At 39.0% G+C, this 24,410-nt stretch overlaps 1 protein-coding gene across 24 annotated transcripts in view; it reads right to left on the bottom strand.

The window, feature by feature from the left end:
- FNDC3B (fibronectin type III domain containing 3B) overlaps positions 1-24,410 on the bottom strand; it is a 353,923-nt gene that overhangs the window by 135,812 nt on the left and 193,701 nt on the right. For 23 of the 24 annotated variants that reach the window (XR_008710578.1, XM_055569054.1, XM_055569058.1 and 20 more), the window contains 2 exons: positions 13,345-13,588; positions 9,316-9,606 (listed from right to left, as the gene is read on the bottom strand). Coding sequence is in view for 23 of the 24 variants with exons in the window: in XM_055569054.1 (XP_055425029.1) it covers positions 9,316-9,606; positions 13,345-13,588 (535 nt within the window). In the remaining variant the exon portion in view is untranslated. The remainder of the gene's footprint in view (positions 1-9,315; positions 9,607-13,344; positions 13,589-24,410) is intronic. The other variant, XM_055569062.1, reaches the window with a different exon arrangement.

Here is a 24,410-nt window from a genome sequence, read left to right on the forward strand (position 1 = left end):
TCTAAATGCCTCTATGATCAGTTCCCAAGAAAGCAAAAAAGGCAGAGAAAATAATATGGGTTCACAGAGTTAAGTACTACATATGGTAGAAACTAATCAAAATTCTGCCCTCAATCTTCTGGTGAACATTCACTGCAAGAGAAGATTTAAAAAAAAATTTTGCATATTATTTTGTCATTTTATATGTAAGTGAAAAATGGGAAGTTTCAAGTATGATTTAATGGGTTAAGACTTCTTAAACTGACATGACAAAAATATCTCACCCTGCCTGTTGAAAGAACCATGTAGTTAACATCTTTAAAACATTCCAGACTGCATCAAAAACATAAGGGGATTAAAAAAAATACAGGGGGGAAAGGGCAAAAGACAAAAGGTAAGCGATGGAACTTGATAAAGACAACTACACACCCTATTCATTAGCAAAAATGTGGGCCACCACAGTTTCCAGATTTTTTTCCTCAAAAATCTGAGCTGCAGATTTTGCCTCTGCACCAGGAAAGTCAGTGCCTCTAGAAGGAAAAAAAAAATAGATCAGCACACTGGGATCTTACCGGAAAAGTGACTCATGGCTGGATTTCTCTGGTCCCTAGAGGATAGTGCCCAGGTCAGGAAGCATACGTCAGTGAGCAGCGCCCTCTTTCTGAAAATAGCCGTGTGTCCCCCAGACTGCCTGCCTTCCAGCCAGCACGTAGGCAGTTGTTGCAAGGCCTGAAAACCTGCTCAGACCTCTCCCAGCATCACTCAGGAGCCTTTGAGACTAGGGGATAGATCTGGCAGCCTATGTCTAAAATGGAAGTAAGGGTGTTAATTGCCCAGTTTCTTGCCAAAATGAGTGTATCTTGCATTTTGATCCAAGGGTCCACATTGTCCCTTTAAAAAAAGAAAAGTTATTTGGGTTTCCTTGGACTATTTTCACTTTTCAGACTGTACTTGGCAGAAGAATGGATGAATTCCACTGACCTGAGCTCATTAAAAAAAATTTTTTTCATGTTTTCTTGATATATTTGCCATACACAGGATTCAAATGCAGCTGCAGACAGGTGAAAACACATGGGATTTATCATCACCAGAGACTTGAGAGATGAAGCAATCATGAAAAGCCAGCTAGAAACTGTACATTTTTAAATGCAGTGCAGAAAGTACCCACATTGGGAGAAAGGACCCCTGCTCCCTCCACAGGCAAACTCTCTTCCAATACACCCAGTCTGAGTATGCCTAAGAGGTATGTGCTCATGAGATAAAAAGGCTACAAGTGAAAGAAGAAATCAGCCACTCAAGAAGTGCAAAAGCCCCACTAAACATCTCAAATAGAAAAGCACCAGTGCTATCTCTTAAGGGGAGCCAGGACCAAAAAAATTCCAAAAGAAAAATCTGCTTGGACTCCCCACATTCCAGACCTTATTAACATCAGGCTCCTCCTTCCAGACAAAGGAAACCACTGTCAGCCCTGCACAGGTGGATGCAGCCCCCTCCTCCCAGAGCGGAGCCACCCAGCAAGACAGAGCCTCCAAGAACCCACAGATGCTCATAATCTCAGAGCTCCAGAGGGAAAGGCTGTCCACAGCCTTACAACAGCAATTCTTATCTGCAGAATGAATGAGCGTCCGTGCGTCAGTAAAGAGATACTGGGGTCAGATTCTGTTGTCTAAACAGTAATAGCCAAATGTAGGAAAAGAAGAAAATGTCAGGGAGGGCCATCTGAGAAGGGATCAGGATACAAAAACTTGGTATACTGCTACTGGGGATGAGAAGACAGTTTATGACCTCTGAAGGAGAAAAGCACAAGAATGATGCTTTTGTCACCAGCTTTCAATGTTATGATTAGAAATTATGATTCTATGTGATGGAATTTTATCAAATGTGTAACTGAGTCTCTGGATTATCAACAATTCCAAAGGTCAAATGCCAAAAGTACACTGTAACTTCATCTTCTTCTATATTAGAAATTCTTACCATTTTGTTTCAATTTCTCCCCATATGGCCCTGTAAGTTCTAGAGGTTTTGCCATAAGCTACTATTTACATGCTAGCGACAAAAAATGAACTTCCCCTCACTATCCCTCATATATATATATATACACACACACACACACACACACACACACACACACACACACACACATACAGGTACCACAAAAGGAATACGCTTCAGCTTAAATCCAGTGTTTTAATGGAATGCCTCCCATACTGCTCATTTAAAATCTTCCTTAAACATTGTTTGGCATTCACAGGGTCAGTTGGTTTTCAAACATTACTGCGCCTGATCACCACCTGGAGAGCCCAATGAAACATAGGTTGCTGGGCCCCATGTGCATCAACGGTAATCCTGTAGGCCTGGGGCAGGCCAGGGGGGCACAGATCTTAGAAGCTCCAAGATGGTGAGAAAGCAGGAGCCTGGGACTGAATAGCCAGGGTTCAGGTGAGAACGAGAAAAGCCATGTGGATGACAAATGCCTGTATCTCCCACCCCAAGCGCAGCAGCCTACCAATTCTACCTGCTTTCATGGTGCACACGCTCATGTGTGTGTGCTTGTATGTAACAGAGAGAGACAGAGGGAGAGAGAGGGAGATGGTGGCAGGGGAGGAAGGTTACTGTATTTAACTGCGGATCCACAGAAGATTTTTTGACAAACGAAGATATGCTCCTAGATAAGATTTTGAAAATCACTGACTTTAACTCACCCATTCATTTTAGCGAAAGGGAAATTGAGTTTCAGTGAGATGACCTGTTATGCATCACACAGTCCAAAACACAACCAATTGCTATCTTACAATTCCATTAAGGTTTTAAAACGTTCAAGTAATGAGTAAAAAAGATAAACCCAGGATGAGGTAAATGTCAGCAGTATCAACTGCACACATGAAATACTTTTATACACACACACACACACACAAAGTGGCAATATTCACTTATAAACACTCTTGATGTTCTTTCTCTCTCTCCCTCCTCTACCCAAACCATCCACCCACCCCATTAATGAGACTGCACAAATCTTTTCATATTATCAGACAGTGAATCCTCACCATAGTTTTTCTTTTTCATTCTGGCTTCACATCAACACTTCTAAAACAGTACCAACAGACAACCTTACTTTCCTACTCAGAATATATGATGAAGAGGCTACAATACTGGTTAAAAACTAGGGGATTTAAGTTACAAAATTGTATCCCTCTGAGTAACTTCCTTTATACCATGCACTTTGGTTTTTACCAAGGATAAAATGAAAGGATGAAACTTCCCTCTCACTCAATGAAGAGTAACAGAAACTTCTTTAGTTTCTGTGATAAAAGGAACATGACAATTTTAACTGGGTTTGGACCACAGAAGAGGCTGAGCTCTTCTTGTACAACTCTCTGCACAAAAGGACAGCTTGTTTCATTCCTGTTCTGAACCAATTATGGACATGGAACCCAAGCACTGATCTAAAATCAAATGTTAGTTAAGGAAAAGAAAAAGGAGGGGAAAATTCTTGAAATATTTTCTCCTAGTCAATTTGCCCTTGCTATGCCTTGGGAGACAGGCAGGCTTAACAGAAGAGGTGATATTTGACCTAGCTCTTGAAGATATGAGTTGGAGTATGCTAGGCAGAGGGACTGGAAGGAAAAGAAGAGAGAATGAGGCATATTCCTGAAATAGGGCAAAAACTTGGATATCTGGTGAGGAAATCTAAAGTACTTGGGAAGGTGAGCATCAAGCAGCTTAGACAATGGGGATCACCACAGAGGTTCCATAAGGAGGGGGGTATAGCATGGTCAAATCTGATGGAGCTGCAGCCATAATCAGAGGGTGGGATGGAGAGGAAGATGGAAAAGGACGTACCTTAAAATATAAGGTGGTCCTTCTCAGGCTGAGCACAGGGACTCCTAACTCAGGTTTCTAAAAAATGTATGAAGAGATGCCAAAGACAGGGTCCATTAGAAAGGATTCCCCAAGAGGGTGCCGAGAGTTCTCACTCACTTGGAACTTTAGGTGTCCCTAATGCGGCAAAGCCTTTGACTGAGTGGATACCAATAAACTGTGGAAAATTCTGAAAGAGATGGGAATACCAGACCACCTGACCTGCCTCTTGAGAAACCTGTATGCAGGTCAGGAAGCAACAGTTAGAACTGGACATGGAACAACAGACTGGTTCCAAATAGGAAAAGGAGTTCGTCAAGGCTATATATTGTCACCCTGCTTATTTAACTTATATGCAGAGTACATCATGAGAAACGCTGGGCTGGAAGAAACACAAGCTGGAATCAAGATTGCCGGGAGAAATATCAATAACCTCAGATATGCAGATGACACCACCCTTATGGCAGAAAGTGAAGAAGAACTAAACAGCCTCTCGATGAAAGTGAAAGACGAGAGTGAAAAAGTTGGCTTAAAGCTCGACATTCAGAAAACTAAGATCATGGCATCTGGTCCCACCACTTCATGGCAAACAGATGGGGAAACAGTGTCAGACTTTATTTTTCTGGGCTCCAAAATCACTGCAGATGGTGATTGCAGCCATGAAATTAAAAGGCGCTTACTCCTTGGAAGGAAAGTTATGACCAACCTGGATAGCATATTCAAAAGCAGAGACATTACTTTGCCAACAAAGGTCCGTCTAGTCAAGGCTATGGTTTTTCCAGTGGTCATGTATGGATGTGAGAGTTGGACTATAAAGAAAGCTGAGCACCGAAGAATTGATGCTTTTGAACTGTGGTGTTGGAGAAGACTCTTGAGAGTCCCTTGGACTGCAAGGGGATCCAACCAGTCCATCCTAAAGGAGATCAGTCCTGGGTGTTCATTGGAAGGACTGATGTTGAAGCTGAAACTCCAGTACTTTGGCCACCTGATGCGAAGAGCTGACTCATTGGAAAAGACCCTGATGCTGGGAAAGATTGAGGGCAGGAGGAAAAGGGGACGACAGAGGATGAGATGGCTGGATGGCATCACTGATTCGATGGACGTGAGTCTGAGTGAACTCCAGGAGTTGGTGATGGACAGGGAGGCCTGGTGTGCTGCGGGTCACAAAGAGTCGGATATGACTGAATGACTGAACTAAAGTAATATTAATCAGATGGTATTGTAAACTTATGAATTATCTGAAAGATGTATTTCCCAGGTACAGAAGTCAATTGCTGTATATTCAAGGAAAAAGATGCTCTGGGAGAATGTTCTCACTTAAAAGAAGGCAGAAGAAGAATTGTGTGATCCTTTTAGCCAACTACCACATTCTGAGGCCCACAGGGCTGAACCATTATAAGCAACATAATGGACTCCACAAACAAGAGGAGCTTTTGTTCACTCACTCCACCTGATTCATGATTCCCTCTTTGCTGCTTGGACAACCTGGAGGCTCAAAGCCAAAGAGATGACATATAAAATCATTCAAGCTAGTCTTCAACAGTATGTGAACTGAGAATTTCCAGATATACAAGCTGGATTTAGAAAAGGCAGAGGAATCAGAGATCAAATTGTCAACATCTGCTAGATCATAGAAAAAGCAAGAGAATTCCAGAAAAATATCTACTTCTGCTTCATTGACTACTCTAGAGCCTAACAGGTTTTTCCAGTAGTCATGTTCGGATATAAGAGCTGGACCATAAAGAAGGCTGAGCGCTGAAGAATTGATGCTTTTGAACTGTGGTGTTGGAGAAGACTCTTGAGAGTCCCTTGGACTGCAAGGAGATCGAACCAGTTAATCCTGAAAGAAATCAACCCTTAATATTCACTGGAAGGACAGATGCTGAAGCTCCAATACTCTGGCCACCTGATGGGAAGAGATGACTCACTGGAAAAGACCCTGATGCTGGGAAAGATTGAAAGCAGGAGGAAAAGGGGACAACAGAGGACGATATGGATAGATGGCATCACTGACTCAGTGGACATGAGTTTGAACAAATTCTGGGGAGAGTGACGAACAGGGAAGCCTGGTGTGCTGCAGTCCAGAGAGTCACAAAGAGTCAACAGGACTGAGCGACTAAACAACAACAACATCAGGCAACTCTGCGGGATTCCTTTATACACAACATTACTCATGTCTTCCTTTTATTTGTCCTCAGTTTCCTTAGATATTTTTTTATACACTACTTTTTACAGAAGACTTAGTTGCAGAGCAAAACTGAGCAGTTATAAAGAACACCCGGATACACCCCATCCCCACATACATGTATTCTCTCCCACCTATCAAAATCCACACCAGAGCAGTACACCTGTTACAAGTGATGTATACTGACACACCACCAGGTCCACAGTTTACATTCGCCTACATGTAGCTCTTAGTGTTGCACACTGTATGGGCTTTGACAAGTGTATACGATGTAAGCATACCATTACAGTACCAGACAGACTCGTTTCACTGCCCTCACATCCTCTGTGCTTGGCTTATTCATCCCTCCCTCCCCCAATCTCTGACAACTGTAGGTCTTTTTGCCATTTCCATAATTTTGTCTTTTCCTATTAGGTAGTTGGAATCTCACATTATGTAGCCCCTTCAGACTGACTTGTTTTACTTAGTAATGCATATTTAAAGTGGCTCCATGTCATTCATAGCTAGACAGTGCATTTCTTTTTGGTGCAGAGTAATATTTCTTATATGGATATACCAGTTTATTTATCCATTTACTTACTGAAGGACATTCTGGTTGCTTTCAAGTTTTTGCACTTATGAGTAAAGCTGCTCTAAACATACATGTGCATTTTGGGGGATCAGGGTATAAATTTTCAATTCATTTGGGTAAATACATATTTTTTATCCAACATGTAAACTCCTGTAGATGGTTACTGGAATGAGCAAGAGTACATAAGATAATACTCCATCTGATTTTATGTTTCATGGCTAAACCCCCTGGAGAGTAGCACTTGGAGTGATTCTGAGGAGGCAAATAGTATGATGAGAACAGGAGTAACATACTAAGCTTGAACTGACGGTGAGAGAAAAATATTTTCTCTTTTCATTGTGAAACACACACTTCTAAAAGGCCACAGCAAAAGTAATCTCATTGTTACCAACACAGTAACATGTTTTCTACACAAAAGCAACGAGTTTGAGGTGCTCAGAATAATTATATTCTCTGTCATAAGGTAAAATGACAGAATGCCTGTAAACATATTTACATTAACAAGCATTTCAGTGTTGATTTCAATGCAAATCCATTTCCTCTCTGATAGCTATGACAGGATATTAAAATATAGGGTAGCTTACATATTTAAATATATACAAAAAGAAATAATTGCATATATAAGGAAGGTACTTAGTTTTGCAGAAGTTAATTCATAATACATTAATTTTGTATGCTAACTTCAACCCTGCTTCATCTTATTTACCTTCTCTTATAATCTCTCAGCCTCTTAGATCCTCCTAAATTTATTTTATTTGCCTGTATTATATTTATCTATGTTTTGTCTTAAATCTTTTCTGATACAAGGCAGGGCAAAAATTATTAAAGCATCAATCAAGTAGTCAAGGTATTCAGACTTGGTAAGCTCTCTGAAGACAGCTAATACATTCTTTTTCTCTTTTCTATAGATGAAAATTCTCCTAGGGAAACCTATTTCTAATCTTGTGTGTTTGTGTGTATGTGTATAAATTATTTTATATGCCATGATTTAAATTTACAACATTGTTAATACCTTAATTTCAAACTTTGAAATTGTAGTATCATTTAACTAAAATTTATTCTATATAACAGACATAGTACTTTCCTCTAGGAGCTATTTAAAAGCCTCTTAAATCTTGGGTTTCTCATATATACTTATTTATGCTTTAATAACTGTAATAATAATGCATGATAATTAAATATAACTTGGAAAATACAGAAAAGAATAAAGAACAAAATGAAACACATCTATAATTCATTTCACTTAGAGAAATTACTGTTCACTTTTCACTATATCTTATTATTACTCTTTTTCATGCCACAGTTCACTCATGTAAATAACATGGGGCAAAATGCTGATACCGAAGTCTGGTTTTACCTAATTTTCCTCAGCCCTGACAGAAGCCATTCTTCCCTACACAATCAACCACACACTAAATAGTTTTCATTCACACACATATTCTCACATACACAGTGACTTTTTCTACCTGGTTGAAGTCCAAAAAGGAAGGAATATATTTAACCATATTATAATCAGTTCTGACCTTGTCTCTTACATGTCTTTGTTTTAATCTACATCTGTAAGAATTGATGCTTTTGCACTGTGGTGTTGGAGAAGACTCTTGAGAGTCCCTTGGACTGCAAGGAGATCCAACCAGTCCATTCTGACGGAGATTAGCCCTGGGATTTCTTTGGAAGGAATGATGCAAAAGCTGAAACTCCAGTACTTTGGCCACCTCATGCGAAGAGTTGACTCAGAAAAGACTCTGATGCTGGGAGAGATTGGGGGCAGGAGGAGAAGGGGACGACAGAGGATGAGGTGGCTGGATGGCATCACTGATTCGATGGACCTGAGTCTGAGTGAACTCCAGGAGTTGTTGATGGACAGGGAGGCCTGGCATGCTGCGATTCATGGGGTCACAAAGAGTCGGACACGACTGAGCGACTGAACTGAACTGAACTGAACTGAATCTCACCTAACTTATCAAAGTGTTCTTCTTTGGCTTCCCTTAAGTCAATCTTCTACATTTACCCATATAAAAAGCTTGTTTTTTAACTCCTGTGGTGTAAGAACAGGTTGTGTCTAAATCTCATCTAAAAACTTCATTTACAACATACATACCTTCTTCCCCAAATTAACTGATCTTACAGTCACAAAATTAATCTACAAAAAAAAAAAAAAAAAAAAAAAAAAACCCCAACATGCCCTTTGAGCTGATATCTCTCTATCTGGATGTGGTGACACTATGTCTTCCTTCTCATTCTTGGTCTATGAATACTTCATTCAAGATGCCAAAGGTGGCATTAAACAATGACTGATGAGGGAGCCAGAAATACACTGCCTTACAAGATGATAAATTTTACTACAGTATAGAATTAATTACATCTGGTTTTATGAGGTATAATTATGTTGAGATTTAAACTACCCCTACACTTGGTTTTACTTAGACTCCCTCCTACATCTGTCTAGTTAATGAAACAACAGAAATAAGCCAATGTGAAAACACTTTCAGATAGTTGTTACTGAGATCAAGTAGACTGTTACACAGCCCAAGTGACCAAAGAAATAATATTTCTGCCATGAAGGAGTAATTAAAAAGAGATGATACAATTTCCTGTTCTTGCTAAGCAAAGATAAGAGAAGGTCTACCCTATCATTCCGAGCAAGACCAACTGCCATGATATAAACTTCTTCTGTAAAACTCGTAATTCACTCTTCGTGGCAAACTTCTTTGAACATTACCTTGCAAGTCTGCATCATTTGACTTTGGACTGCTTCTTGCTCGCCGCTCTGTTTTCTTAATGCCCGGCCCACCGCCGCTGCCGCCTCCCCCGCCTCCACCACCGCCACCGCTGTGGCCCTTGCCATAGCCATTGTACACGGTGGTGCAGTTGCTCTTGTAGATTGAAGAAGGAGGGCTGTTGAGGCGATTCTGGCGGTCAATCTGGCGGTCTTTCAGCTTTTTGTGCGGAGGTTTGCTATACTGGTCTTCTCGGGTGATGTAACTCGACATTCCATAGAGTGGTATAATTTCTAAAAGAATGGTTAGGAGAAATGCAAACTCAGTCTACATCTTCAATAATAAAGTCTTAGATGGTCAAATGATCTGTCTCCTGAAGGAAGACGTTAACATTTTACAGTAAATACAGTATAAAATATTTTTAAGAGAGTGGTATGCATATTACACATGTTTAAAATACTCCCATTCATTTCTAACCAATAAAGGAATAATTAATAATTAAAAAAATTATACTGTGTGTTCACAAATGTTCAAGAGATTGTGGAAAATATTAAAGAGTATTTTCTATCAAGAGTTCATATTCTAGTTGAATATATAATTAAGCATGAATTTGCCTGTCAATTGTTCTTAGTAGTTGCAATCTACAAAAAAAGAATTAACAAATACCTCCTTAAGTAATAAGCCCTCAGAATCAAAACATTTAAATGTATGCTTATCCTTATAGACAGAATATTTCTACTGGAAAATATACAGCAACAAGAATATAAGGGGTTATTTGTGCCATCTAGAAGAGCCAACAACATTTGAACAAAATCTATTAAAATGAAGAGATGAGAAATTTCCATTAAAAATAATCAAAGCTCACAGAATTAAGGGAAATGTTCAAGAGATTACAGTATTACATATAAGCCACCTTTGCAACCTGGTGCCAGACATAACCATCTATTGTCTAAACTTGTATTCCGGGGTAATCAGAAAACACACTGACTGACTAGTAGAATGTCACCTGGCTTCACCATCCATATTTTTACATGGCTCAAAAGAAAATGGAAGCCTGTGAAATAATCTTATGATCTGAGGTGAAAACACATATTTTAAATTGAACTTTTTTAAGCAATTAAAAATTATATTTAAATATTAATAAAAATGATAATATAGAACACAGACACTGGGTCCTTATATGTTTTATTTATTTATTTATTTATTTTCCTTATATGTTTATAACAAAAAAAAAAGGCCTCACATGCACAGAGTGATCATATAAATTACCATCCAAATCCAGGTACTTCTGAGAGTAACTAGGGAACACTTCCCATTATTTATCTGGACACAAGACCTAAACCAGCACTGTTCTAGGCACATCAGCAATGTAAAGTCACCCTACATAACTGAACAACCATGTTTCAACTGTTGAATGGTAAAGCTTCACTTTTCATTTTCTTTCTGTTCACACAGCTCGAGGAAGACCTTAAAAAAGCAAATCTTCCCTTGGACGACAAGGAGATCCAACCAGTCCATCCTAAAGGAAATCAGTCCTGGGTGTTCATTGGAAGGACTGATGTTGAAGCTGAAACTCCAATACTTTGGCCACCTGATGCAAAGAGCTGACTCATTGGAAAAGACCCTGATGCTGGGAAAGATTGAGGGCAGGAGGAGAAGGGGATGACAGAGGATGAGATGGTTGGATGGCATCACCGACTCAATGGACATGGGTTTGGGTGGACTCCAGGAGTTGGTGATGGACAGGGAGGCGTGGTGTGCTGTGGTTCATGGGGTCACAAAGAGTCGGACATGACTGAGCAACTGAACTGAACTTACAAGATAACCAGTTTTCACTAGAGAAACACAATTCTATTCACAGAGTGCATGCCCAAGTAAATCATGTCTAAACACAGAAAAAGAATGGTAAAGATTTTAAATATCACAAGATATTACACGTGAGACTTAAAAATTCACCATGGGTACTGATAGAGTAATATTTAAAAACATCAATAACGTTTAAAATGCATACAGTTTGGGAAATTAAATGTCTGAATTACTTTTAGGTGCATATACATTGAGAACTAAGGTACAAGAATATATAAAAGGCTTTTTATTTATAAAGCAAAAGATTTTTGTTTTCTGTTTAATTAGGAATCAATGAAGACAGCACTTTCATTTATTTTACATTATTGTTCTGTGTTAATGAAAACAGATCAAAACACCCTAATTCAATGAAGACAAGTGTTTTTTTTTTTTTTTTGCTTAATTCTAATAACTTAAATCATACTATTGTGTAAATTACAAAAGACACCATTCACAAAACAGTAATTGTGTGGTATCCTACTGCTGCTGCTGCTGCTGCTGCTAAGTTGCTTCAGTCGTGTCCGACTCGGTGCGACCCCACAGACGGCAGCCCACCAGGCTCCCCTGTCCCTGGGATTCTCCAGGCAAGAACACTGGAGTGGGTTGCCATTTCTTTCTCCAATGCATGAAAGTGAAAAGTGAAAGTGAAATTGCTCAGTTGTGTCAGACTCGTAGGGACCTACTCAAGACTGCTAAAATAAAGCAGGTCATACACTCTGCATCGAGTAATGAGTCAACAGCCAAGGCTTTTCACACTGTCATTAAGCTTAGACCCAACTAGAAAACTCAAAAGTACTCAAATATTTAATGTGTATTGTATGAGTACTGAATATGTTTTTAAAAACTATTCTCAACTAACTGAAATTGTTCAGTTTTTATCAAAATATTTTCATGGAATATGCCCAGTGTCTGATGTTCTGGAGTGTTATGTTACTAGGCAAGAAGACTACAGCAATAAGAAGTTATTGATGCCTCTATGCATTTAAAGTATGAATTTCGTCTTTTGCTGTCACCTCTCTATACCCTATTATAATAGTATTTAAGCTTTTTGAATTATATTAAATTTCTTTCTAAATGCTACTACAAAAAAAATTAAATTCTATCCCTAAGTTAAAATAGGATACTGATGATTTCACTTAAAATAGCTATATATATATATAATATAAATATACATACTTATTTTATATACATATTTATATAAATATATATATTTATTTATATAAATATATATAAAGATAAACATGGCTATTATATATATTATATATTATATAATTATATATAATATATAATTATATATAATATATATTTATATATATATAAAATCAATGAAAGTAAGGTAATAACAGCCTCTAAAACAAGATGACATTTCTCATGCACCTTATCTGTAAACCAACATAATAAATGTTTGAAGCAATTCATTGTCAGACACAGAAGAAAGTTACTTTGCAAAGTTCTAGTGTTTAAAGTCTAATTTTACCTTCACTTATCTGGTTTCTTAGTATCCATTTTGAGAGAAAAGGGCTTCAGACTAAACCAATACCAAGGCCAAAACTAACAAGACATAATGCCGGTATCTCTGAGGCCCTTTTCATTTCAAGGTAAGTATCTGCCTAACAAACAGTGAAACTGTGGCTGCACTCATAGCTATTCGCGAACTAAAAACAGCATTCAGGAAGACCATGTCAACAGTGAGAGGATTTTGAGTTCTGCCAAGATTGCAAAAGAGCATCCAAGAAACTCAAAGGTTACTGAGACCTCACAGTCTTCTATCATTGGAAATGTGGCACAAAATCCTTAGTAATTTCCCTTCCACTGCTCGACCATATGGATGCCTAAGAACTAATGTGCTCCAGCTCTGTCTCAGGCCACTCTCATATAAAAATATGTTAATAGGACATGGAAACATATGATACATTACTGCCTCTTTTTTGAAATGAGAAGTGGCTTGCCCATGACCTGCGCTCTGAGGGATGGGATGGGGACAGAATTTGAAAACAATATAAAGAAAGAGTCTCAAGATACAACCGAGGACAAAGAAAGCTAGGAATTTCCGATGAGCTTTACACAGCAGATAGAGCCTCCTCTACCATGCTTCTTACAGAAGAAACAAAGGCTCTCCAGCTCTCTAAAGCTACTTTAGTTTTGTAACCAGTTCCAATAGCTCCAGATGCCAGCAATCTACTCACCTTGCTCGCTGTATATTGTGGGAGGAAGGTGATGCTGAGGGAAGAACTGAGGCGGCATATCTCCAGGTCCAGTCACAGGCGGGTAGTATGCTGTGTGTGAGTTATGGATGAAATGCGGGTGGTGAGTCAGGTAGGGGGGTAGATGATGGGTTGGAGACATGGCCGAGGGGTAGCTTGGGGGGTAACACTCAGGAGACTGGGGTGTGACCACCACCCGGCGGACTCCAGTGTTGTCTTCAATCACCTAGGGAAAACAACAAAAAGAATATTGTATGTATTATTAGCAAATATTCTGTGAGTGTAGAGTACTTCCCTCCTTAACTTTAATCTTCTCTTCTCCAAAGCGGGGAAAAAGAGTGCATGTTGAATTCCGGTTCTCTAATTCAACTAGTTGGGCTTCTCTGGTGGCTCAGTGGTAAAGAATCCACCTGCAATGCAGGAGACCTAGGTTCAATCCCTGGGTCAGGAAGATCCCTGGAGAAGGAAATGGCAACCTACTCCACTATTCTCACCTGGAAAATTCCATAGACAGAGGAGTTTGGTGGGCTATAGTTAATGGAATCATGAAGAGTTGGATAAGATTTAGTGACTAAACAACAACAAAAAAATTCAACTAGTAAAATAAATTTTAGAAATAACATTATTCAGCTGGCAGTTTTCCAGAAAGAAGAGATGTTCTGGGTCACATAAATATGCTTTAGAGGTCTGAGCTTTCATTATCTGCCCAACAACACCCAACCCCACACCTGCTTTAGCAAGTATGGTACCATGACACTGGAGCTTTAAGAAACTAAGAGAGGTTGGCTTTACAAACTATAGCCTCAGAAACTATAATAGTACTGAAAGGTCATTTAATCTGGAACCAAGCTTGTGGATAAAATGAGGGTATCCTCACCTATCAAACACTTGAGCAATCCCAAATCAAAAAGGACACCTTTTGTTCCCAAGATGTCCAGATGATGCCCTAGGGGTTGTGAAGGAGACATTATGACCAGGGGCTGCTATGGGCAGAATGAGCCAATCAACATTCTATCCATACTTTCTTTAAATGATTTTTTAAAAAGTCAACCAAGGAAAGTAACACAAGGCAGTACGATGCTGGTATTTATTGGCTCTGTGGCCAACTGCATGCTACCTGCTCTAGGAGCAGTTTTGTTGAGATGCAAGACATGAAATAATGCAACAGAAACTGTAATCCAAAGGCAAAGCTGAGGGGTACAGAGAACAAGAGCATGAAATGGCAGAATCAGAGGCGCTTCAGGGACCTCACAGAACTGTAGGGGTGGGACAGGTAAAAGCCTGTGAGCCCTGTGTGAGGGCCCTGCAAAGAAGGGCACAATGACAGCTCGAGAGTGAATGTGGAACCTGGGACCGGGCTTCCAAAGAGACCAGGTGGGCTAAACAAGCTTAAGACAATCAGGCACATCCACTGACAGAAAGTTCTGCTTAAAACAACAACAAAACTGAAAATTAAACTTGTATATTGAAATAGATTTCTCATTACACCTTAGGAGGCTGACTAGGGGCCAAAATAAAATGACTTAATCATGTCTAAAAACATTCTAATAAAAAAAAATTATACTAAGCTTTGCTTTTTAAAGTACTGCTTGAGACAAAATGACAAGTTTATCAACATTATTAATCTGTACTTTAATGTACAAAACAGGTTTAATTTTAATTAATATCCATTAATCTTTATGTTAAAAAAATAAAAATCTTTATTAATGAACTGATTAACATAACTTCAGGATTTACTATGTTAATAGCTCATTAATAAAGCAACATTAACTAGATCAAATTAAGATTCTGAGTCATACTCCCTACTAAAGCTCAGGATGTAGCTTTTTACATATTCTTTATTAAATATAACCTCTTCCAGGCCTTGGCAAGCTAATCACATTAGCCTTATTCAGGTTGCTAAGTTATAGGTATATGTCAAATGGTGCTTAAACCATGACACTAGAAATTCTCTAATGTATACACTAATAATTATCAAAGCATCTTTTTTTTTTTAAGTATAGTTGATTTGCAATGTTGTATTAGATTCTGGTATACAACAAAGTGATTCAGTTATACAGTGTATGAATCTATGAATACATATGTGTGTTGGTTGCTCAGTCATGTCCAACTCTTTAAGATTTCATGGACTATAGCCCACCAGACTCCTTTGTTCATGGATTTCTATAGGCAAGAATACTGGAGTGGGTAGCCACCCCCTTTTCCAGGAGATCTTCCTGACCCAGGGATCAAACTCGAGTCTCCCAGACTGCAGGCAGATGCATTACCATATGAACCACCATGGAAGCACAGTATATATACATTCTTTTTCCCTACAGTTTATTATAGAATATTGAATATAGTTCCTAGTGCCATACAGTAGGATCTTGTTTATTTTATAGATAGTAGTTTGTTATCTGCTGATCCCAAAATCCTCATTCATCTCCCTTCATCCTGTCACTTTCCCCTTTTTGTAACCACAAGTTTGTTTTTTATGTTTGAGTCTGCTTCTGTTTTATACATATGTTCATTTGTATCCTATTTTAGATTGCACATATAAGTGATATCATATATTTGTCCTCTCTTCTGGCCTACTTCACTTAGTATGATAATCTCTAGGTCCATCTATATTGGTGCAAATGACATTATTTCATTGTTTATGGCTGAAGAGTATTTCATTGTATGTATGTGTATGTATATACATACACATACACATTACATTTTCTTTATCCATTCATCAGTGAATGGACATTTAGGTGGTTTCCATGTCTTGGCTACTGTAAATAGTGCTACTATGTACATTGGGGTGCATGTTATTTTCTCGAATTACGAGTTTTCTCCAAATATATGCCCAGGAACAGGATTGCCGGATCATATGGGAACTCCATTTTTAGTTTTTGAAGGAATCATCCATTCTATTTTCCATAGTGACTGCACCAATTTACATTCCCACCAACAGCGTAGGAGAGTTCTCTTTTCTCCACACCCTCGCTAGCATTTGTTATTTGTAGACTTTTTAATGATGGTCATTCTGACCAGTGTGAGGTGATACTTTTTTATAGTTCTGATTTGCATTTCTCTAATAATTAGTGACGCTGAGCATCTTTTCATGGGCCTTTTGGCCATCTGTATGTCTTTGGAGAAGAGTCTATTTAGGTCTTCTCCCCCTTTTTTAAATTGGTTTCCTTTCTTTGGAAATTAAGCTTAGATCACATCATTTTCAAATATTTTCTCCCCTTTCACAGGTTGTCCTTGCATTTTGTTTATGGTTTCCTCTGCTGTGCAAAAAGCTTGTGAGTTTGATTAGGTTCCATTTATTTATTTCAAGCATCTTCTATTTTGTCTAAAACGCAGAACATGAATATGGTAGCACATTCTGTACAATTTTAGTATAAATATGGATTTTTCTTACCATCTGATATCAACATGTATTTATTCTATAGTGTCTTTTTTCCTTCTACCTTGCCACTAGCTATTAAGAAAAGAGTAGGGCATATATTCTAGATGTCCCTCTTTCATGAAATCTTGATTCAATCCTGTGCTAGACAATGGAAGGTCCACAGAAGCAAAGTATTTGTTTCTAGAAACTTACAACCTTCCTTATTTCAGTCAATGTAAAACTTAGAATGATCAAGCAGCCCAGACAGACTTGACTGAGGTAGTAAAAGAACAGAGCTCTTACTAAATGTGAAGAACAACCCCGGGCTGGTAAACAGGGGTAGTCAGAAAGAAGAGAAATAATTTTCATTTTATCATATAGTTTTTGACTTGTTAAAGCACTGGAAAAAAAAAAATTAAGCAAACAGCACTAACAAAAGTAAGAATTCTAGTCAAGGCAGGGAAAAGAAAAAGTAAAAGGAAAACAGATGGAACATTATCTTTTTACTACTATATAAGAATAAATATTTCCACTAACTACAAAACTTAATAAATCTGAAGTATAAATTATTTTTCTTCACCAAAAAAATGGATTTCCAATTAGAGAAGTAGCTCTTTGAAACCACAAATTTCTGGCATATATGAAAACTGTTTCATAACCCCGTTTTTAATTATCTTAAATTGTTCTGTGGTATTTGTGAAAAAAGTCTATTTACATGTACATATGAAATGGGATACTTTTATAATGGGATATTCCCTTAACCAATCAAGGTCTTATGACTAAAAATATTTTTAAGAAATGGAATATTCTGAAATAATTAAAAATAAAAATAAATTGTGCTAAATATTTTACTTATTGTTCTTCTATAACACAAACTGTAGCATATTTAGTTATCAGATCAGTTTTGAGATCTATGTCTCAGGAAATTAGGCCTATGTTCCTCCAAAGAATAAGAAAGTCTGAGGAGCAAAAATAATGCACAATATAACAAGCAACTCAGGGAATGGTGACCTTATAAATATTTTGGTTTATAAAGAAATATATTACTATAGCAGAAGAATATAGACAGTAGAAAGAGTTCAGTCTAAGAATCCTGAGACCATAAAAATGTGCCTTCACTCTCTGTAAGTGTTGTGTTAGTGTTAGTCACTCAGTTGTGCCCGACTCTTTGCAACCCCATGGACTGCAGCCCACCAGGCTCCTCTGTCCATGAGATTTTCCAGGCAAGGATACTGGAGTGGGTTGCCATTTCCTTCTCCAGGGGATCTTCCCAACCCAGGGATCAAACCCGGGTCTCCTGCACTGCATGCAGATTCTTCTACCAACTGAGCTACAAAAGACCATGGAAAAGACAAGACGTTTCCTTTGGGGTGAATGAAACTGACAATGTCCTGAGGCATGCTGCCTCTGCATACAGGCAAATCGCAAGTATTCAATTCAACAACTATTTCCTGGTACAGACTATAAGCTAAGCAATGCATATTCAAAGGTGAGAAAAAAATAGGTGCTAAATATTGACTTGTCTAGTTAGCCTAAAAAGAAAAAGAAAAATCAGGCTGAGCCCTAGTGAGTTCTATTCAGAAATCAGGACAAAGTTTTTTTTTTTTTTTTCCTAGATATCAGGACCAAGTACAGTTTTTTTCTAGAGCTATGATTCAACGGAACACTCACCTTCTCCAGAGAGGCACAGACCCTTGGAAAAAATCACTGTGCTAGGTCCTCAGGTTGCCACCTCTTATGGGATGAATTATGTATACTCTGCCCTGCCCCCCACCAATTCATATATTTAAGTCCCAACCACACAGACCTCAGCATGTAACTAACTATATTTGGTGATAAGGCCTTTAACAAAGTAATTATAGTAAAATGTGGTCAGATGGGTGGGTCCTAATCCAATATGACTGATATCCTTATAAGAAAAGGAAATCAGGACACAGACAGGCAGAGGGAAGACCACGTGAGGACAGCAAAGGAAGGCCGTCTACAAGCCAAGAAGAGAGGCCTTAAAAGAAAACAGGGGCTGCAGGAAGTAATTTCTGTTTAAGCCACTCAGCCTATGGTACATTGTTATGGTGGCCTGAGCAAATTAATATACCACCTAACAGAGCCTCCTACCATAAGTTCCACCAGCCTTGTCTGCTTAAAAACAACAGAAAAAACAAACATCCCCCCGACTCAAAAAAAACCACCACAATTCTCTTTTAATAGTAATGCATCTAATTCCTCCTGGATGGGCTTCCCTGGTAGCTCAGCTGGTAAAGAATCTGCCTGCAATGCAGGAGACCCTGGTTCGATTCCTGGGTTGGGAAGAGTCCCTGGAGAAGAAATAGGCTACCCACTCCAGTATTCTTGGGCTTCCCTAGTGGCTCAGCTGGTAAAGAATCTGCCCGCAGTGTGGGAGACCTGGGTTCAACCCCTAGGTTGGGAAGATCTCCTGGAGAAGGGAATGGCTACCCACTCCAGTATCTTGGCCTGAAGAATTCCATGGACTGTCCAGGGGGTCGCAAAGTCAGACAAGACTGAGCGATTTTCACTTTCACTATCCTCCTGGACAGAACCACCCAGCCACTTTCCTCTAGCAAAGGAAGAAAGCTTGATGGCAAACAGCAGGTAATTTGAGTCTTTATCATGCACTTTCATTCTGTTCAGTAAGTCCTTATTGAGAAACCTGTATGTGCCTAGTATTCTTTGTTATCCTGTGGCCTAGACACATGGATGAGAGGCCAGAAAATAAGGCACTAAAGGTTAAAGAGGGAGAACGTTTGCCTTTCTTGCACCAATGTCTTTTATAAGCACAACCAAGAAAATCATTGAAACAAAATGAGATAGGCTGGGGGCAATAGCAAGAGGGAGTGCTAATGCGAGTAGCAGGGAGGGAGAGGAGAAAGCACGTCACAGCCTGCGCCTGTGGTCTGCCAGGCGCTTGTTGCCATTTATCTCAGTTAACTTTCTTAACTACTGGAGAACTAGATATTAGCATCCCTATTGTACATGAGAAAACCAACGCACAGCATGATTAAAATATGCACTTAGTTCAACTAGAGAACCAGATTTTCATCCTGGTCTATACTCCAAAGTTTTCATTATGTAGAGCAAAGTTAGGTATGCTGCAAAATAAATATGTAAATAATGAACTGTTAGAAATAGGTTATGAAGACATGTGAAAGGATTCAAGATACAAACAATATTTACTGAATACCTGCTGCTCTGCTTTAATACCTTCTACCTGACATAACGCTACTCAGTGTTCAAGTCCTAGAATGGTAACTGATACCCAGTAGGAGAAAACTTCCCTAGCCATTACTACTATTAATATTACCACCTCACTAAATCCTCCCAACAATCCTGGGAGGCAAATACAGTTATCCTCATTTCAGAGAGAAAAGGAAAGAAACTCAGTCAAGTTAAGCTAATTCACATACAGTCAGAGAGCTGGGGGTGGGGGCCACAGTTTTGAGTCCAAGAACTAAAATGGATCTCTTAAAAACATTTATGTTTTGACAATCTTTTCTCATAGTTAATAGAGAAGGTAGTTCCTCCCCTTACTGAACTGAAATATGCTCCACAGGAATTTCAATTAACTCCTCAATTCCTAAAACTCTGTCCTACTTCTGTGCTGCAAGCAACAGAAATCAAAAGAAAAGCTTCAATGGTAGGAGGCAAAAGAAAAATTTTTAAAGGCTGCCCCAAGGACCAGTGATGATCCAAGATGCGGGCAGAACAGATTGCATGTGGATACATGTGAGCCCACATGCATGCAGCTAGCATGCAAGTCTGGCTTGCCTGAGTGAGATGCTGCATACAGAAAAGCGGGACCAAATGAGTTTGCCAAAGCTGGGTTCATGCTCACTTCCTAATGGTAGCCAACACACTTGAAGTAGGTTCCCAGGCCATTCTGGTAACTGAGCAGTGAACAAGGAGAAAGGTTAGGCAACATGAAACAGCTGCACAGACAGAGGAACAGGCAGACAAACCATCTAGGCTTCTCCTGGCCAGACTGGTGCTCACCCTACCGTCAGCATCTCTGTCCTGCAGCACTGATTACAGATCTGTCTCTCCCACCAACTCCAAGTCCCTCAAAATACCCAGGCATACAGGAGGTTCTCAATATAAGTTGGCTAATAAACAAATGAATGAAAAACCAAGCAAAAAAAAAAAAAAAAAAAAACTTTATATCTTACATTTAATGTCTATCAGGGCAAAACTCCAGTGCTCTTGCCTGGAGAATCCCATGGACGGAGGAGCCTGGTAGGCTGCAGACCATGGGGTCGCAGAGCGTCGGACGCGACGGAGCGACTTCACTTTCACTTTTCCCTTTCATGCACTGGAGAAGGAAATGGCAACCCACTCCAGTGTTCTTGCCTGGAGAGTCCCAGGGATGGGGGGGCCTGGTAGACCGCTGTCTATGGGGTCGCACAGAGTCGGACACAACTGAAGCGACTTAGCAGCTGCAGCAACAGTTACTATTGGGCTTCCCTGGTGGCTCAGCAGTAAAGAATCAGCCTACAGTGCAAGAAATGTAGGTTCGATCCCTGAGTTAGGAAGATCCCTTAGAGAAGGAAATGGCTACCCACTCCAGTGTTCTTTCTTGGGACATCTCATGGACAGGAAAGCCTGGTGGGCTACAGTCCATGGGGTCACAAGAGAGTCGGACACAACTTAGCAACTAAACAACCAGAGTTAATAATAATAACACATTCTTTATCAAAATCAATCTCTCCCCATAACTCAGGTAAATACCTGACATCATACTCAAAAATTTTAGATAATCTAAACTCAATTAACTCCACATCTGTTATCCCTGACACTCGTTTTAAATAAGTACGATTTTACTATAAGAAAGACACAGAAAATTTACACATTTCTCGTGTAAGTTCTACTTCAAATCCAAAGGCAGCTGAGTGGTTTTATTTTATTCATCACCAACCAGTAACAAAAAGCGTTATTTTTCACCCTTCCTTTTTTGCACTGACTCCTCACTCTACATTTTCTAATACAGTAAACATAACAAAAGAGGAAAAGCAAGTTTGTTCTTCATGGAGGTTAGAGACTTGACATGTAAGGACTGCACTCTCCCTAGCCCAAGCCCTTTTCTGATGCTATGGATGAAACTCCTACCATAATCACCAAGCGCCTTAGAAGAAAGCGAAAATTAGGATAAAGGAATATTCAAAGGGCAACCAAAGATTTGCAGGAGCCAAGCAGTGATACTATCTTATAGATGAAGTTATTTGACTTCAAAACATGGCAGGATTCAATGTATTTCCCAAATCTCCTGACTTTTCTGCATTTTCAAATTTAATGATCACGACTGTGGTTGACAACATCAAATTACTTCTCAATCTCCTTTCTCTTCACATCTGTTACAGCCAAACACTGATGAAATACTATCTGCTCTTTCCAGTGTTCCATTATCGTGAACGCTCTGAGACGATAAACCCTCTAGGTTTAGGACCAGCTCCTTTTGCCACTCAGCATGGTTGTTTTTGTAGCAGAATGGAAAAATAAATTTTCGGTGATATTTCTAGGTTTGTAAAAGCCCTTTATATAATATCAAAGGATTATCCTGCAGAGTAGATGCAGATAATCAATATCTTCTTTGAATTGAGAGTGAATAAAAAAGTTCCTTGAAAATTCCACTTTTCTGAAAGAGTTCTTGCCAACGGTTAAGTAAACAACCAATTTAATATGCTTCACAGGTAACCAAACTCAAGATTTTAAGTAACAAGGTGATTCATGAATGAATAACAATTCCCCAAACATTTTACCCACACACTCACTTATATCTGGAAACTTTAAATTTTCCATTGGTGAATAATTTTTAATGTACATGCCAACTTCAAGCAACGGCTAAGGTACAGACCAATGCATCAATGGTTAGATCCAGATAAAACATCCAAGGTTGCTGTAGGAGGGAATCCCAAGTTGAAGGTACTGAAGTGGCGCTAGTCTTCAGTGTTGTGGAGCATGACTCTTACAGAGAGGCTTGTCCAGAGGTGAACAGTATAAGGAGATAATCTCATAAATGGCAAGCCTCACTCTACTAGCCTTATGTATACCAACACTTTTCTATACAGAGAAACCCCTCACATGTACATACATCTTTAATCTGGAAAAAAAGAGCACAACTAGGTTATCTATAAATGATTTATAACTAAAATCATTGATGACTGAAGAGGAGGAGGGAAGCAAGTACATCTACAGCGGCATCTCTTTTAATCCAACTACTTCAGTAAAGCATGTAATGCTGTAGTTGAGGGGACAATGGCACTAACTGATTAAGTCCTTCCACATTAAGGAAGCCCAGCAAAGTTTGAAACCTATCTTATGAACCACAGAACTGGGGTTGGGTCCTCAGCTGGTGCCAGCTCCATCTTATCAAACCTCAGCTACCCCAGCTTGAGGGGCAGCTATCCCCAGCTTGAGGGGTAGAGGGGCCCCTATTTAAAGAGAACTAAGCAACGTAATAATGTATAAAGCGCTCAGCACATAATTCACATAACCCTCAGAAGATCCTCTGACGTGGGCAACATCACAGTCCTAAATTCTAGATGAAGAATCTTCAGGAGCAATTAACCTAAGGCCAGCTAAGTGGGTGACAAGATTCACGCCCAACTACTGGGACTGGAAGTGTTGTGTCTTTTCTATCATATTTTACTGTATATTGCCACCCAAGACCAAAAAGTTCCACCACATTTGAAGATCAAAAATCAAATCTAGCACTCCTAGTATTTGTAAGAACCCTGGACAAGTGAGAAGAGTTATAACCATAGAGTTTCAATGAATAAAATGGAACAAATAGTTGTATCAGACTATATGTTTTGAGGAACAGAATATTTGTCAGCAGATAAACAGTAAGTAGTAACCTCATGCTTTAATTTGTGCCAAACTGAGTTGCCTTTAAGATATTAATAATAAACAAGGTTCTACTGTATAGCACAGGGCATTATATTTAATATCCTGAGATAAGCCATACAATAATCATGTAATAAAATCAAATATAATTTAATGTACATAATTTAATCCTTTTAATGATTTAGAAGTCATTTGCAGATGTGATGTCTTCTCAATATCATTATCATGAAAATCAACTATCAAATCACTATCATTTTTCTATAGAAGTGAAGAATAGCATCCTACTCAATAGAACGCTAAATTTCCCAAAAGCGTGCTCCACTATTGTTGTGACTGCTTATGGAAACTTATATGTTCTCTTGGTCTCTTAAGGAGCAGTATAAACAGTAAAGGAGAATCACCTAATTTTAGATGAGAAAACAATCTCAGAGATCCTCAAACATCTTCCTTTGACCTCCTCCCTCCCAAAGATAAAAATGACTCCAAAAGTCAGACAAATTTTGATAGATGCTGAACATGTGCTTGACACCTTTCAAGGAACTGAAGATACGGTGATGAACATGACACAGAGGTCACTGGTCTTGAGGCATTTAAATGCTACAAGGGAGGAAGACCAACAAAGGTCAAGTAAACAAACAAGTAAAACACCCAAACAAATAACTTATTTAAAATAGTCCTAAAGTCACACAGGGAGCTGGATGCAGAACCCTACCTGGGCTCACATTTCATCTCCGAATAATCCTGCGTTCTATTAGGTCACAATACCGGGATCTCAGAAACAAAGGAAAGAAATCTAAGAGAAAATGCAGAACAAGGAGACAGAGGACTCAGAAGG

Source organism: Bubalus kerabau, chromosome 2 (genome assembly GCF_029407905.1).
Source record: "Bubalus kerabau isolate K-KA32 ecotype Philippines breed swamp buffalo chromosome 2, PCC_UOA_SB_1v2, whole genome shotgun sequence".
Classification (NCBI taxonomy): Eukaryota; Metazoa; Chordata; class Mammalia; order Artiodactyla; family Bovidae; genus Bubalus; species Bubalus kerabau.